Below are 16,046 nucleotides of genomic sequence, written 5' to 3' on the forward strand. Positions count from 1 at the left end.
ATGGTTATGTAAGATGCTAACATTAGGGTAAGTGAGGTGAGGTATACATGGAAATTGTAATTTTACGGATTTTCTGTAAACCTACAGTTAGTTCAAATTAGCAAGTTAAAAAAATAAATAAAATCATGACTATGAAGTACACTTTCTCTGTACTTTCTTCCATTTCCAGTGCTAACTTTTGGTGTAATACCAAGACAAATTTACTATATTGTACAGTCATACTAACAAACGTTTGAGGAGTAAAAACCTATGATCTGATTATGACTCCTTTTGATATGGTTCTGAGAAATAATACATTTATTACATTTGCCAGGGATTCAACTTCCAGAGTTCTGCTTTTAGGCAGGATAGGGTAAATTCTTTGGAAGTTACCCTCCTCTGTGCCATTCAGTCTGCTTTTTTGAGTAAACTGTGTAACTAGAGTAAGGATCTTGACCTCTGTACTTTTCCAGGTATGCCTTTGAATAGTTGTAATAATAAAAATAATTAGAATTTAAATGTTCTTACCATCTAAATGGAGAAGTGGCATTAAGAAAAATAGCAGAGACATTAAAGAAGCTTAAGCTCATCAGTACAAACTGAGTTTTATTTGATTGCAAGTGATATAACCTATGTACACGTTTCCCTTCCAAGTTTTTTCACCGCTAAAATTGCCCTTACAGAGATTACAAACATTGTAAACTGCATTTCATTAGTAGTTTATGAAATCTGCCTGTCAACTGACACATTCTGTATAGAGCCTTAAAAATGATATTTTGAGAGTATTTATAATCACTGAAAGCAGATGATTCTGTAAAACAGGTAATTACAGATCTTTAAACTGACAACATACATATATTTAAACATTTAAATAGAAGTTCATTTTTTCCAAAAGTAATTTTCTACTGCTTTTTCATAAAAATATAAAAAGACAACATCTGTAGTTTTAAAAACCTATATTTAACCTAAATCAAGATTTTTCTACAAACAATACCTCTTTCCAAAAAGTTCAAAACACATCACATAATAATGTGATGTTAAATCAAATAATTTCATCATGAGAGTATTTTACTTTTTAAGAAATACCTGGCAGTATTTCTTTTTAAACTTTCATGCTAGATTTCAACTGTGTATATGCTATATAAACACACTAGATTAATCCAAGTCACTCATATTTATGCAGTAGACTCATATATGAGTTACCATATAAACAGTCATACCACAATTGCAAAATGGTAAAAGGCAATCTTTATGAAAACATTATAAAAAAATTTAGTAAAAGGCAGCCAACATCACTCTAATTTTCTGTAAAAATTACATCTCTTCCTCCTACCCCTTTGAATGGTATTTTTTATAGCATATTGACACATAAAAGTATTTATATCCCTTTTACATAAGCTAGCTTTTTAAATGACTGCTTTCTTTTCTGACACATTGAATTTATCCAAAGGCACCAAAGACTAGACTCCTATGTAGTTTCAGAATTTTTGTTCTTTTTAAGTTCCTCTAGAATAATTTTCCTCAGAAAAGGGTAACCCTAAGAACCAGAAGAAAATGAATGATAAAACACAGTAACCTGAAACTTGTACCATCCAAAAGGTATAAATTTATTAATAGGTTTCTTGAACTTTTCATTTAGGACAAGAAGTCAGAACAACTTTCTGAACATAAACACAAAAATAGAGCACATTAGTAACAGTAGGAAAATTCCTAAGCTTCTAACGTATTAAATCTTACATAATAACATACAGCCAAAAGCATTATAAATTCACTGCCAGATATTATGATCCTTTATCCTGAAAAATGTCTGATACACAGCACTAACATGGAACAGAGTATGGCATTTACTTCACAGGGAGGAAAAATAGGTTTCATCACAAAAACAGATTTACCAGATTTCAGCTTTGATTAATTTTAGAGATATATTTTAAAGATAAAAAAGAAAAACAAGGTTCACCCCTCAAATAAAAAAAGTCTTTATATATATATATATAATCCATTATTAATACTTTTTATACTCTTACAATGTAAAACATTTAGAAACTTCTAAACTCTAGAAATGTTGGCCAGTTAACCTATTTGGCCATAACACATTCTGAATTCCCTTCTGAGAATCACATTAATGTTTTCAGTCCATTAGTCCAATGGATGGAGCAATTCTATTTTTTTTTCTTCTTCTTTGGTGGTTCATCGTCAGAACTACTATCTGTGCTGGTGCTGCTACTACTGGAAGAGCTGGAATCTGAGTCTGAATCAGAGGATGAGGAGGAGCTTGTGGAGGAGGCAGAAGATGATGAACTGGAGGAGCTTTCATCAGAGTCACTGTCCTCTGAGGAAGATGAGGTAGATGTCTCTTCACTCTCTGATGATGAATCACTGGCTGAACTGTCGCTGCTATTGCTACTGGAACTGGTTACGCTCTTAGACCTATTAGACAATTATATGCACGAGAAGCTGACATTCAATAGAATGTTTAAAAGCAATTACATTTGAGTGTTATGTATATATATACGTATACTGAAGCTTTACCAGTATGGTATCACTAGATTTGATGCTTTATGGATTGCCTATCTGTTAGTAATCCTAACGTGCCCACCCTTTCACTCCAACCAGAAGGGCTTTAAATCTCTTGGATGGAATTTGAGAAAAGTAACATACTATATTGTGCTTCAGAGTGAATGTTAGAATACAGTTGCAGTTTAACAACTGGGTTTATTTAAACCTCCTGTACAGTGGTAAATGTTTTATAACCTTAACTACTTTAGACAAGATACAGCTGGCCAATACTTTCTTGACAATAATTTCTAATAACATTTTCTAACCTAAGACAAGAGAAATCACTTACTGTTTCCAGGTATAAGGACCCTGGAAAGTTGGAGAAAAAGGAGAAACAAAGGAAGAAACTCCAGACAAGTAAACAGAGGAAGGTATCAGAAAACAGGACGATGTTTAATCATGAATCGCAAACGAGAGACTTCAGATCCAAGTCTTGTAACTATTATCTTAAAATCAACCACCCTATCCCTCCAACTATTATTATATATTACCTATGTAATATTAAAGCCACACATACCTTTTCTTCTTGGTCTTTCTTTCTACATTAGCTTCTCCAATGCTGATAAGCAACAGGGAAAGAGGAAGGAGCTCTTGTTAATAAAGTGATTATAAACAGCTCACACAAATCCTTCCGATATCCCCAAAACTGTTTTACATTAGAGAAACACTTTGTCTTTTGTGACATGTACCGAGAGTCCAGTGTTTCTTATTATAACCAAGAGAAAAGTTTCCTACTGCAGGTGTATATGGTACCTGCATGAGCTACTCAGGTGGCTTAGTGGTAAAGAATCTGCATGCCAATGCAGGAGACACAGAGATGTGGGTTCAATCCCTGGGTTGGGAAGATCCCCTAGAGGAAGAAACAGCAACCCACTCCAGTATTCTTGCTTGAAAAATCCCATGAACAGAGGAGCCTGGTGGGCTACTGGCCATAGGGTCGCAAAGAATCAGACACAACTGAGCACATGTATGGTACATGCAGTTAAATTAACTAGCTCTTAAGACAGATGCTATCAACTGTATTTTAGAAGTCAGGTGAGTTAATAGTTAAGATGAGCACACGCTAATTTGCTTCTTTTTAAATTGTGAACTTAGGTTGACACAGTTAAATCAACTACTTACTGAACAACAGAACAAAGCAAATAATAGCAGAACAACTGTAATTTATAATTTGGTTTTCTAGAATGGTATTATAAGTGGTCATTTTATATAAAAAGAAAAGCAGCTATTAATTAAAAAATTTTTTCTTAAATGATTCATATTGGTATACACTTAAAACTAACACAACACTGTAAATCAACAATTGTTGTTCTTTGCCACTAAGTCCTGTCTGACTCTTTTGCCACCCCGTGGACTGTAGCCCACCAGGCTCCTTTGTCCATGGGATTTCCCAGGCAAGAGTACTGGAGTGGATTGCCATTTCCTTCTGCAGAGGATCGTCCCAACCCAGGGATCAAACTCAAGTCTCCTACATTGGAAGGCAGATTCTTTACCACTGTGAGCTACCAGGGAAGCCCAAATCAACTATACTCCAGTAAAAATTTAAAAGCCTCATTTCTTGAGACTTCCCTGGCGGTCTAGTAGTTAAGACTCTGCTTCCACTGCAGGGGGCGTGGGTTCTATTCTTTGCCAAGGAACTAAGATCCCACACGCCACTAGGCACAGGCAAAAAAATTTAAAAAACAAACCAAAAAACCTTCCAAACCATTTATTTTTCTGCATGTCCTCCACATGTTCAGTTTTAAAACCAGAGACTTAATACTTTAAGATTATGCTCCCGCATTATTTACAAAGAAAAAAGCCTGGTGATTTTAAATATACAAATGGCTTGTCGCTATATAGCTGCCAAACAACATGTCTACTAAATCCGGGTTTCAAATTATAGAATTACTTCAATTACTCTACATTGTCCTATAAATTTAACATTTTTATATTCTGAACTTCTCTGCATATCCTAGATAATGCTTCTACCCTTATCCCCCAGATCTTCAAATATAAATACGTATTTATGTAAAGTTGTTTTATTACTGAAGAATTGTCATTTTTACAATTAAAATAAATGGCAGAAGTACATTTGTTAAGTCACACCACAAGAATTCAAGATCATTAAAATTCATACACTTCCATAATTTTATCACTGAACCAAAATAATTAGCACTCTACGTAACAGAGCCAAAACTAAAATTCATGTAGTTGTATGTATTTTTTAAGATCAAGATACTCGTGTAATACTAGAAAAACAAAAGTAGTTGTTGAAATGAAATTATCCATAACTCTTATCATTTTTTGCTTACATTCCTAATACATGAATTTTTAAAAATTATGTTTTTCTCCTCATCTTTTTTCTATCCTAAGTTTCAATATTTGCAGAGGGTATAAACTCTGGCATATTATATATAAAATATTGACACTTAAAAAAGAAAATTGTTATATCATTTTGATAATTGTTAATATCACAAAATTTGATACCTATCATAATTAATTTTAAAAAATATGAACAAGTTTATCTTTAACAACTGGTACTTTTACATTATCCCTTTTCATCTTTGAACCTGTTTTTTTATTTTCCTTTCCCCACAGAATGTATCCTAATATATTTTTATGCCTGAAAATTTTAGTGACCACTTATATTTCTCTGCAATAAAAACACAGACATAATATAACTTGAAATTGTATCTTTTAATTCCATATGATCATAAAGTTTTAAAAGTGCTTAAAAACTCTTGAGTTGAATTACCATAATCACTACTACTATGCAAATTGATTAAAACAATGTAAAATATATTATAAATTTTAGTAACTATTATGGAATGGCTACCTACTCCAGTATTCTTACTTGGAGAATTATATGGACAGAAGAGCCTGGCAGGCTACAGTTGATGGGATCACAAAGAGTTGGACACGACTAAGCAACTAACACACACACATACATAAAATATTCTACTGGAACTGTATCTTTTAAAGACATCAATTTTTTTTTCTAGTTTTTGTATCCATCGATCTTACTGCTTAACTATGACAGAATTCAGTATCATGTTAATTCCTATATTTAATTTTTACAGATTTAACCCTGAGAAAGTTTGTTAACCTGAACAGGTATAGCAATGTCACTTAGTTCTTTGAATTCTTCCTATGCTAAATAAATTCCACAAGTCATATAATGATGTATTATTAAAATACACTTTTTGAAATATGTTTTTAAAAATAATTTTATTTATTTTGGTTGTGTTGGGTCGTGTAAAGAGCTTAGCATGCTGCCTTGCACCAGTAATACTCATTAAACTTTAGCTAGTATTTTTAATCTGAATCTGGATAACCATCATAAGATATTTAGTCCCTTAATAAATTTTATAAATAAAAATAAATATTCCTTTGGACACCATATGTAACCTTACCTTTGTTGTAATAATAATCTGTTTTCTTTTTCTTTTAAAGCTTTCTTTAGTTCTGCTGTTCTTGAAGGCCTATGTAGGTACTTTCTTTTTCCTGTGCATTCATAAGTCCAATGTCCAAATTCCAAGCATTTCTGACATCTTACATGTTGCTTATTTGCTTCACTACAGGATAAAAAATAAGAATACAGGCCTTAAATTTTTGACTTGACATTTTCTGCTGTGAGAAACATAAGCAATACAAGCATTTGTTAGATTTAATCACTAGGCAATATAGTAAGTGGTTAAGGGCTGGAAGAAGCACAAGCTGGAAACAAGATTGCTGGGAGAAATATCAATAACCTCAGATATGCAGATGACAGCACCCTTATGGCAGAAAGTGAAGAGGGACTCAAGAGCCTCTTGATGAAAGTGAAAGAGGAGAGTGAAAAAGTTGGCTTAAAGCTCAACATTCAGAAAACTAAGATTATGGCATCTGGTCCCATCATTTCATGGGAAATAGATGGGGAAGCAGTGGAAACAGTGGCTGACTTTATTTTTGGGGGCTCCAAAATCTCTGCAGATGGTGATTGCAGCCATGAAATTAAAAGACGCTTACTTCTTGGAAGGAAAGTTATGACCAACCTAGATAGCATATTGAAAAGCAGAGACATCACTTTGCCAACAAAGGTCCATCTAGTCAAGGCTATGGTTTTTCCAGTAGTCATGTATGGATGTGAGATTTGGACTGTGAAGAAAGCTGAGCGCCAAAGAATTGATGCTTTTGAACTGTGGTGTTGGAGAAGACTCTTGAGAGTCCCTTGGACTGCAAGGAGATCCAACCAGTCCATCCTAAAGGAGATCAGTCCTGGGTGTTCTTTGGAAGGAATGATTCTAAAGCTGAAACTCCAGTACTTTGGCCACCTCATGCTAAGAGTTGACTCATTGGAAAAGACTCTGATTCTGGGAGGGATTGGGGGCAGGAGGAGAAGGGGACGACAGAGGATGAGATGGTTGGATGGCATCACCGACTCGATGGATGTGAGTTTGAGTGAACTCCGGGAGTTGGTAATGGACAGGGAGGCCTGGTGTGCTGCAATTCATGGGGTTGCAAAGAGTCGGACACAACTGAGCGACTGAACTGATCTGAAGGGCTTGGACCTTAGAGTTAGACAGAACTGAGTTCAAATCTTGTTTCCTCAATTCCATTCCAGTAAGGGCAGACTAGGTAATTCAGACCAACTCTTCAGCTTAGAATTAGAAAAGATAGCCAAAACATTTTTAACAACCTGCTCAAGGATCAGAGAACTAACAAAGAGGTTAAAGAATCACCAAGCCAAGAGATGGAAGAGGAGGGAAACTCAGAGTGGTCAGCTCTACATTTAACTCAGCTCTTGTCCTGGGGCCTTTTCCCAACTTGGGAGAGTAAGCAAGCATCATTTATTACAAGCAAGGGAGACAAATTATGCATTCAGAGTTAGGACTCTGAAGATCTTTACCCTAGGAATAAAGCAATGGTGTATGAAGTGCGGCCCAGCTTCTAGTCACCTAGAAGACTAAGAAAAATCTCAATACCTGAGATTGAATTAAGATTGACAAGTGGAGAAAAACAGATAAAAGAATTTGAAAGGAAGAAATAAAACTGTCATTCCTTACTGATAATGCATCATGTGTATTGCAAATCCAAAAGACTCTAGATAAATTTTTATTTTACTCTTTGGCCACGCTGTGTGGCATGTGGGATCTTAGTTTCCCAACCTAGGATTGAAACCTGTGCCCCTTGCATTGGGAGTGTAGAGTCCTAACCACTGACTGCCATGGAAATCCACAAGTATTGTTTTAATAATTAGAATTCATAAGTGAGTTTCAATTCAGTTCAGTCACTCAGCCATGCCCGACTCTTTGCAACCCCATGGACTGCAGCACGCCAGGCTTCCCTGTCCATCACTAACTCCTGGAGCCTATTCAAACTCATGTCCATTGTGTTGGTGATGCCATCCAACCATCTCATCCTCTGTTCTCCCCTTCTCCTCCCGCCTTCAATCTTTCCCAGCATCAGGGTCTTTTCCAATGAGTCAGCTTTTCCAATCAGGTGGCCAAAGTATTGGAGTTTCAGCTTCAACATCAGTCCTTCCAATGAGTATTCAGGGCTGATTTCCTTTAAGATTGACTGCTTGGATCTCCTTGCAGTCCAAGGGACTCTCAACAGTCTTCTCCACCACCACAGTTCAAAAGCATCAATTCTTCGTAGCTCAGCTTTCTTTATAGTCCAACTCTCACATCCATACATGACTACTGGGAAAACCATAGCTTTGACTAGATGGACCTTTGTTGGTAATGTCTCTGCTTTTTAATATGCTGTCTAGGTTAGTCATAGCTTTTCTTCCAAGGAGCAAGTGTCTTTTAATTTCACAGCTGCAGTCTCCATCTGCAGTCATTTTGGAGCCCCCCAAAATAAAGTCTCTTACTGTTTCTGTTGTTTCCCCATCTATTTGCCATGAAGTGATGGGACCGGATGCCATGATCTTAGTTATCTGAATGTTGAGTTTTAAGCCAACTAAAATCATAAGTGAGCTTAGAAAGGTTTTATATTAGGATCAGTAAACTTCTCTTTGAAGAAATGACTGTTTAGGTCTTCCTCCCACTTTTTGATTGGGTTGTTTGTTTTTCTGGTATTGAGCTACATGAACTGTATATTTTGGAGATTAATCTTTTGTCAGTTGTTTCATTTGCAATTACCTGCCATTCTAAGGGTTGTCTTTTCATCTCGTTTATAGCTTTCTTTGCTGTGCAAAAGCTTTTAAGTTTAATTAGGTCCCACTTGTTTATTTTTGTTTTTATTTCCATTACTCTAGGAGGTGGGTCAAAGAGGATATTGCTGTGATTTACATCAGAGTGTTTTGCCTATGCTTTCCTCTAAGAGTGTTATAGTTTCTGGCCTTTAATCCATTTTGAGTTTTATTTTTGTGTTTGGTGTTAGGAAATATTCTAATTTCATTCTTTTACATGTAGCTGTCCAGTTTTCCCAGCACCACTTATTGAAGAGACTGTTTTTTCTCCACTGTATATTCTTGCCTCCTCTGTCAAACAGAAGGTGTCCATAGGTGCATGGGTTTATCTCTGGGCTTTCTATCTTGTTCCACTGAAATATAGTTCCAGTGAAATATAGTTTGTGCCAGTACTGTCTTTATTACTGTAGCTTGGGATGTTCTTTTCATAACTATTTATTAAGGACTATTTATGTTGTCTGAACTTTTTTGTAGATCATGTTATAGGTCATAATAAAATTTTTAAAAAATCTTGGCTCTTTCACTACATAGTTTCAGGCTCTTTAGAAAGCTGATTTTTGAACTTCAGTTTCTTATTCTAAAAAATGGGACAATATCTACTTCACTAGATCATTGTGAGAATTAGACAAGACCATAGCCATGTTTTATTCTTACTGTATGTCAGGAATTTAGCTAAATACTACTTATGCATAAATACATCTAATCCCCATGACACTCCAATGAGTTTGAGAACAATATTCTCATTCTACAAACTGGGATGTTTGTATAGCAAGCAACAAGGAATCTGGCATAAAGCAATACACAAATGGGAGCTGTGACTATCAGCCTACACATTAGGCTAATCAACTATGTGGACTAATGACACTTGGCAATTCCTCAAACATGGGTGCATGATGAGATGCTGGACTTTCAATTTCGACATAGAGCAGTCACCTTTTTATCCCTGGAAAACACATAATTGCTGTTCAGTAAATATTTGTAAAATGAATGACTGTTAAAGTAGGCAAGGGTTTCAGGAAACACATATTGTTTATAGTATGCTTTTCATTAATTAATTGCCACATTGTGGGCCAGCTTCTGTAATTTTGACAATAATTTATTTTGGACTTCCCTGGTGGTCCAGTGATTAAGAATCTGCCTACCAATGCAGGGGACACACAGTTTGATCCTGGTCTGGGAATATCCACATGTCTTGGGACAACTAAGCCCTGGAGCTGCAACTACTGAGCCCATACACCACAACTACTGAAGGCAAAGTGCCGTAGAGCCCGTGCTCTGCAACAAGAGAAGCCACCACAATAAGAAACCCATGTACAACCAGAGAGCAGTTCCTGCTCAGTGCAACTAGAGAAAGTCCACATGCAGCAAAGAAGACCCAGTGAAGCCAAAAATAAATAAAAAAACAAATTTTAAAAACTTATTTTTAGCACTTGTCCAAGAATAAGCCAATCCTAATGTGAAAAATTAATGTTTCAAGTATGGAACTAAGACCCAGCAGTAGTATTAAAAGATAATAAAGAAGAGTCAGCTTTTTGCCTAGTAATAGTTCATAAATTTCCGTAAACAACTGCCAGTACCATAACTTCAGAGTTTATCTCAATATGTAATGGGACAGCAAATTGTTAAGGCTTTCTATAATAAAAGACTTTATGGACTTAATATTAAGTTGCCCACTTTTCAGGTAAAAAAAAAAAGAACATTATAGGTTTCATCCTTGGGTTGGAAAGATCCCCTGGAGTAGGGCATGGAAACCCACTCCAGTATTCTTGCCTGGAGAATCCCATGGACAGAGGAGCCTGACAGCCTTCAGTCCATATGGTGGCCAAGAGTTGGATATGACTGAAGCGACTCAGCACACACATTGTAATGCAGGGCTTCCCAGGTGGCTCAGTGGTAAAGAATCCACCTGCCAAGCAAGAGACACGGGTTCAACTCCTGTGTCAGGAAGACCCCCTGGAGAAGGAAATGGTAACCTACTCCAGTATTTCTTGCCAGGGAAATCCCATGGACAGAGGAGCCTTGTAGGCTACAGTCTATGGGGGTCACAAAGGAGCTGGACATAACTTAGCGACTAAGCAACAACTATTGTAATATGCATCCCAGAAATGATAAAATCAAAAACATTAAAGGATAATTAGTAAAAAATGTAAAATCATGACTCTAATACAAATATATAATGAACACACGTCAAAGATTTTATTTAATCATTAATTAATAAGGGATCCAGTAAGATGTTGGAACTGGTTTAGAACAGTATCCAAACAACACACATATATGGGCAATCAGGAATGCAGGAAACAAATTTACTAATAGTTAAAAACTGGTCAACAGCCACAGGGCAAGAATCAGTTGTATTGCTTTGCATGGGTAAGAATCTTCTCTTCGATTTTTCCACAATTCACCGAGTTTTCAAATAGGTCAAAGACAATGAGGCACAGGTCCTGACAGGGTCATATAGCCAGGATAGGGGATTAGACAACTCAGCCAGTAAATTTTTTTCTTTTCAATCCATTTCAAAGTCTTTCACAATATTTCCTAATAATGAAATTATGGAGGAGGATGGAAGCCTTTCAGAATCAAGGAAATAAAGTCTTCTTCTCCAATTTACAGTCTGTTTTCCCGATATTATAAGAAATTTATAGCCTGGGATATCAGCTATTAAAAATATTATTGGCCAGCACTGTGGAGTTTGTTTTTTGTTGTTATAGACAGAACTTTCACTAATATCTGAAGCCCACCTATGATGTTCTAAACATTAACTAGAGACTTCGCTGATGGTTCAGTGGTGTAAACTCCAAGCTTCCACGACAGAGGGCACAGACTCGATCTCTGGTCAGGGAGTTAATATCCCACATGCCATGAGGCACAGCTAAAAATAAGTAAATAGATAAACATTTACTAACTAATCTTAAAAATACTTATATCTTCTATATAGAATGCAGAGACAGACCTATAATTTCAAAATAAACAAGACCAGCAAGCATTTCTTTTCGAATGAATACCCTATAGAACATTCCTTTTCTATAGCCTAAGCTAAGGTTTAAGGAAGTGTTTTAAACAGTACAGCCTTTTTATGTGAAACAACCTTCTTCGATACCTGAAATATTAAGACATAGCTGCCAGACTGGCAAAATTTTAAGTCTATGGTTGGCAAAGGTGGAGAACTGGCACTCTGAATATAGTAAAATATACATTTTAAAATGCTGGTATGTAAGTTACAGAAACTTTCTGAAGGGCTATGTGGTAATATGCAACAAAAATCTTAAAAATGTACATATCAAATAAACAAAAAATATAATATCAATAACGGTTATGTATCTAGAGGATCCCTAAGAGTTCCATGTATTATTAAACTAATAAATGAGCTTAATAAGGTCATAGGATATAAGGTCAGTATACAAAAGTCAATATACTAGCAATGAACAATTGGAAATTGAAGTAAAAAAACACTACAATACTTAATTTTACACTTGTTAAATTTTTTCTCATTAGACTCAATGTAGAGTTCATCTGTCAAGACCTTTCTGGATTGGGATCTTGTTATCCATTGTATTAGTCACCCTTCTTAACTTTGTGTTAACTGCAGGTTTGATAAACATGCACATGTGTCTTCATCCAAGTCATTTATAAAAATTGTTGACAAGATCAAACAGTACCACACTGAGGCCACCATGTACATTTACTTAAACCCGTTAAACAATACTCTCAGTTCATGATCTTCAACTAATGTACCTAATAGTTCTGCTTTGTTCACAAGGATACTGTGAGAGACTTTCCAAGATGCCGCATTGAAATCCAAATACTTAAAAAAGGCAATAAGGGTATCAATCTGTAATGATTTGATACCTGATGAACTTGGCTTTTACTTCTGAACAGATTTAATATATCCAGCCAGAATTTTGCCTGGAATGGATATCAAATTCACAAGTCTAGTTTGTGGAATCTACCCTTCTCACTTTGAAAATCAAAACATTTGCCTACTTCTAGTCCTTTAGCGTCACTCCTGTTGGCCAGAAGTCCTCAGATTACCAGCAGCTACAGCCATTTCACTTGGAAATTTTCTGTTATGTTGGGGACGAAATCACCTGGGTCAAGTGCCTTAAACACATTCAGAGTGGCTTAGGGCTCTAATACCCACTCCTCTAGTCTCCTGGGCATCAGTTCTCCTCTTGTCATTCTGCATACAATTGTGTTTGAGTTAAATCTGATTCAGAGTTAAGTTCCTAAAAGATCTGCTGAATGGGAAATTCAAATTTTCCCCCTTTCCTCCTTTGGTCCAAAAACTTTTAAAAACAATGTCAATAGTACTTTCTCACTTCTCATAACTTGTAGCTTAAAAATTGTTCTTATGGAAGCGCTATCTGCTCTTTATAAACAAATCATTTTGATGAATATAAAATAAAAAGCAAAAGCTCCTCTTTTACTTTCTATCCCAAAATATTCCCCAAATTTTCCTGCACTTTCCTTGCCTCTAATGGCCCTCGGTCTCCAACTCCCTGGGAGTTGTCCTGACAGCCTTTAAACCATGACAGGTTTTGTTACACACCATGTTTTCCTCCCAGTTGAGACCAGAAGCTCCTAAAGCTTTGTTTTTTACTCCTAGGTAGCTCATGTACTGAATACAAGCATACTGAAGAAATGGAACATTTGTTTAACTCTGTGATACTCTAAAACTTATGCTAAAAGCATTAAAAGTTTTACTTTCAAAAGTGGACACTGTTTGATTTAGTCAATCTAGCCATCATCACGTCCTCTGACCTATCCACCCACTGTTTATAAAGACCCATTCAATTATGCTGGGAAGAGAAAATGAAAGTGAAAGTGTCTCAATCGTGTCCCACTCCTTGGGACCCCATAGACTATACAGTCCATGGAATTCTCCAGGCCAAAATACTGGAGTGGGTAGCCTTTCCCTTCTCCAGGGGATCTTCTGAACCCAGGAATCGAACTGGGGTCTCCTGTGTTGCAGGCGGATTCTTTACCAGCTGAGCCACAAGGGAAGAGAATGAGATCCAAATTAATCAGAACTTCATATTCCCACAGACATGGTTTAGGGTAGGGCATGTAATCCAGTCTAGACAATGAGATGCTATCAGCTTGAAGCTGACAGGATACAAAGGACTCTAGATACTGCAGCCATTTTAGGACCAAAGGAGTGATCTATCCAAGTATGGAACCAACATCCAAAAGAGCAAATCTGAGAGACATTAGACCCTGGTAACACCATTTAAGTGGATATCTATTTAAGTAGAACTGTTACTTCATTCTAGATCTCAGAACCATCTTGGAAAAGCCTTCTTCCTCCACCAAGCATACTACTACTTCACTCTGATTCTGTAAGTCTTTATCTTTATGATCAAGGAACTCTTTTCATCCAGCATGAGGGGCAGAGTCTGATCAAAGATTGAAGAAAAGGATCAGGACTCTTAGAATAAAAAAAACTAAAAAAAAAAAAAACTATAAATACAAAAAGGAATACAAATATACACACTGCAGCAGACTAAGTGATGTATTATAAACAGGCAAACAGTGATGGCATGAAAAGCTGAGAGTGAATAAGTGGTGAATGTTGGTTGGGTGTGCAGATTGGTAGAAGAAAAAAAAAGGCTGTACAAGAAAGGGGCATATGACACGAACTCCTGCATTATCTGTTCACACTCTCGTGCCTTTCTCTCGCTCATTAGCCGCCACAATGGACATCTTTCAGTTCTTAGAAACTAAGTTCTCTCCTGTCTCAAATTAATTATGCTGTTCTGGATGCTCTTTCCCCCAATCCTCTCACGACTGACTCCTTTCTCACACTTTCCATCTCTGTTCAAACCCCACCTCTTCAGAGATGCCTTTCCAGTCCAACCAACCTAACCTGGACCGTTCTCTTTTTCCACCATCTCATTTCCTTCAAAGCTCTTACTATCCAACTGCATTTACTTAAAATGTTTAGTTTATTGACTCTTTCCACCAACAGAATGTAAGCTTCCTGAAAGCAAATATTCTGTCTTGAACATTTTCTTACACCCAAAGTATCTCTTAGAGAATGAATGGCAGAATGTGAGAAGATAGCTTGGGAGAAAAGTCAGGCTGTTCCTAGGTAAGGCGATTACAATGGGGCAGGAAAAGCCAGCTGGCCTGGAGGTTGAACAGGAAGCTGAAGGTTTACGTCGGCGAGAATAAGGGGTGTTGGATGCGGGCTACAAGCTTCGCCTGGTCACTCTGGGGTGCGCCCACCGCTGCCCACCGGCTGGGTTGGGCAAATCGGCATAAATCACTTAGTAACCAATTCCTGGACGTCCCCTTCGCGGGAACCAAACGCGAGACTCTCTTCAGTCACCCCTAGGTCCCGCCCAGTGGCCTTACGCAGCCGTCTTCCACGAAATCGCTAGTGCACAGACATCAAACTTCTCGCTCCGGCCCGAGCCCCTTGTGGGCAGGCGACGTGTAAGAAAAACGGCCACCCTCCGCCAGGCCAAGCTGAGGATCCGACACCAACCCCGCTTCCCGGCACCGCTCAATAGCCCGCTGACGCGCTTCTCTCCGCCCCCAGCCCGCCCCGCCGCCCAACTCCGGTCCTAACTTACGCTTGTCTCCGGGCTATGAGACGATGCATGGGAGTCGCCATCTTAGCGCGGCTGGCGACGGCCGCGCTGGGTTTTGGGAAACTCCTCGAAGTGGGCGGGGACTTCGAACCCTGAAGGGCGTAGGCGTGGGCGGAGCCAGTGGTCCTGGCTAGGCTCTGGCGCTGCTTTTCGGGCAATAGTGGGTTGGGGCCTGGTGTGTTGTGTTACCTGCATAGTCTATAGTCGGAGGGAGAGGAATGAGGCCAACTGACTAATCTGAACAAGGGTTCTGAAGGACGAGTCCACTTATATTGCTTGGAGAAGCTGGGAAGAACATTGTAGAATGAGGGATCTATCTATCCATCTTTATATACAAATCCATTTTTATATACATGAACGAATAAAGTTAATTGCTTAGTCGCGTCTGACTCTTTTGGGACCTTATGAATTGTAGCCCACCAGGCTCCTCTGTTCATGAAATTCTCCAGGCAAGAATCCTGGACTAGGTAATCATTCCCTTCTCCAGGGGATCTTCCCAACCCAGGGATCAAACCCAGGTCTCCGTTATTACAGGCAGATTCTTTACAGTCTGAATCACCAGGGAAGCCCCACTGTAGTTTTCAGAAACCAGAAGTAGTCTGGATAGCAAAGTTTAAAGTAATAATTTGAACAAGATTGACTATCAGTTGAAAAAGGCTGGGGCTTCCCTGGTGGCTCAGTGGTAAAGAATCCACATGCCAAGGCAGGAGACACGTGTTTGATCCCTGATGGGAGAAGATTCCACAGACGGCAGAGCA

At 37.7% G+C, this 16,046-nt stretch overlaps 1 protein-coding gene across 2 annotated transcripts; it reads right to left on the reverse strand.

Annotated features, from left to right (window-relative positions):
- Positions 1-565: 565 nt before the first annotated feature.
- ZCCHC10 (zinc finger CCHC-type containing 10) lies at positions 566-15,323 on the reverse strand. Of its 2 annotated transcripts, XM_004008793.5 has the most exons (4): positions 15,271-15,323; positions 5,931-6,092; positions 3,053-3,094; positions 566-2,406 (listed from the first exon to the last, which is right to left on the reverse strand). In XM_004008793.5, exons 1-4 carry the CDS (start codon positions 15,309-15,311, stop codon positions 2,139-2,141), a joined length of 513 nt encoding a protein of 170 aa, XP_004008842.1. In that variant the 5' UTR covers positions 15,312-15,323; the 3' UTR covers positions 566-2,138. The 2 variants fall into 2 exon arrangements, with proteins under 2 accessions (XP_004008842.1, XP_060272484.1); XM_060416501.1 differs by lacking the exon at positions 3,053-3,094.
- Positions 15,324-16,046: the final 723 nt, after the last annotated feature.

Source organism: Ovis aries, chromosome 5 (assembly GCF_016772045.2).
Source record: "Ovis aries strain OAR_USU_Benz2616 breed Rambouillet chromosome 5, ARS-UI_Ramb_v3.0, whole genome shotgun sequence".
In the NCBI taxonomy this organism is placed as follows: Eukaryota; Metazoa; Chordata; class Mammalia; order Artiodactyla; family Bovidae; genus Ovis; species Ovis aries.

Excerpts from the sequence above, each read along its gene's own strand:
- ZCCHC10 (XM_004008793.5), bottom strand. The coding sequence starts at position 15,311 with ATGGCGACTCCCATGCATCGTCTCATAGCCCGGAGACAAGC. Across the intron at positions 6,093-15,270 it reads CTCATAGCCCGGAGACAAGC|TGAAGCAAATAAGCAACATG; the intron begins GTAAGTTAGGAC and ends TTTATCCTGTAG. Across the intron at positions 2,407-3,052 it reads AGAAAGACCAAGAAGAAAAG|GTCTAAGAGCGTAACCAGTT; the intron begins GTATGTGTGGCT and ends ATTGTCTAATAG.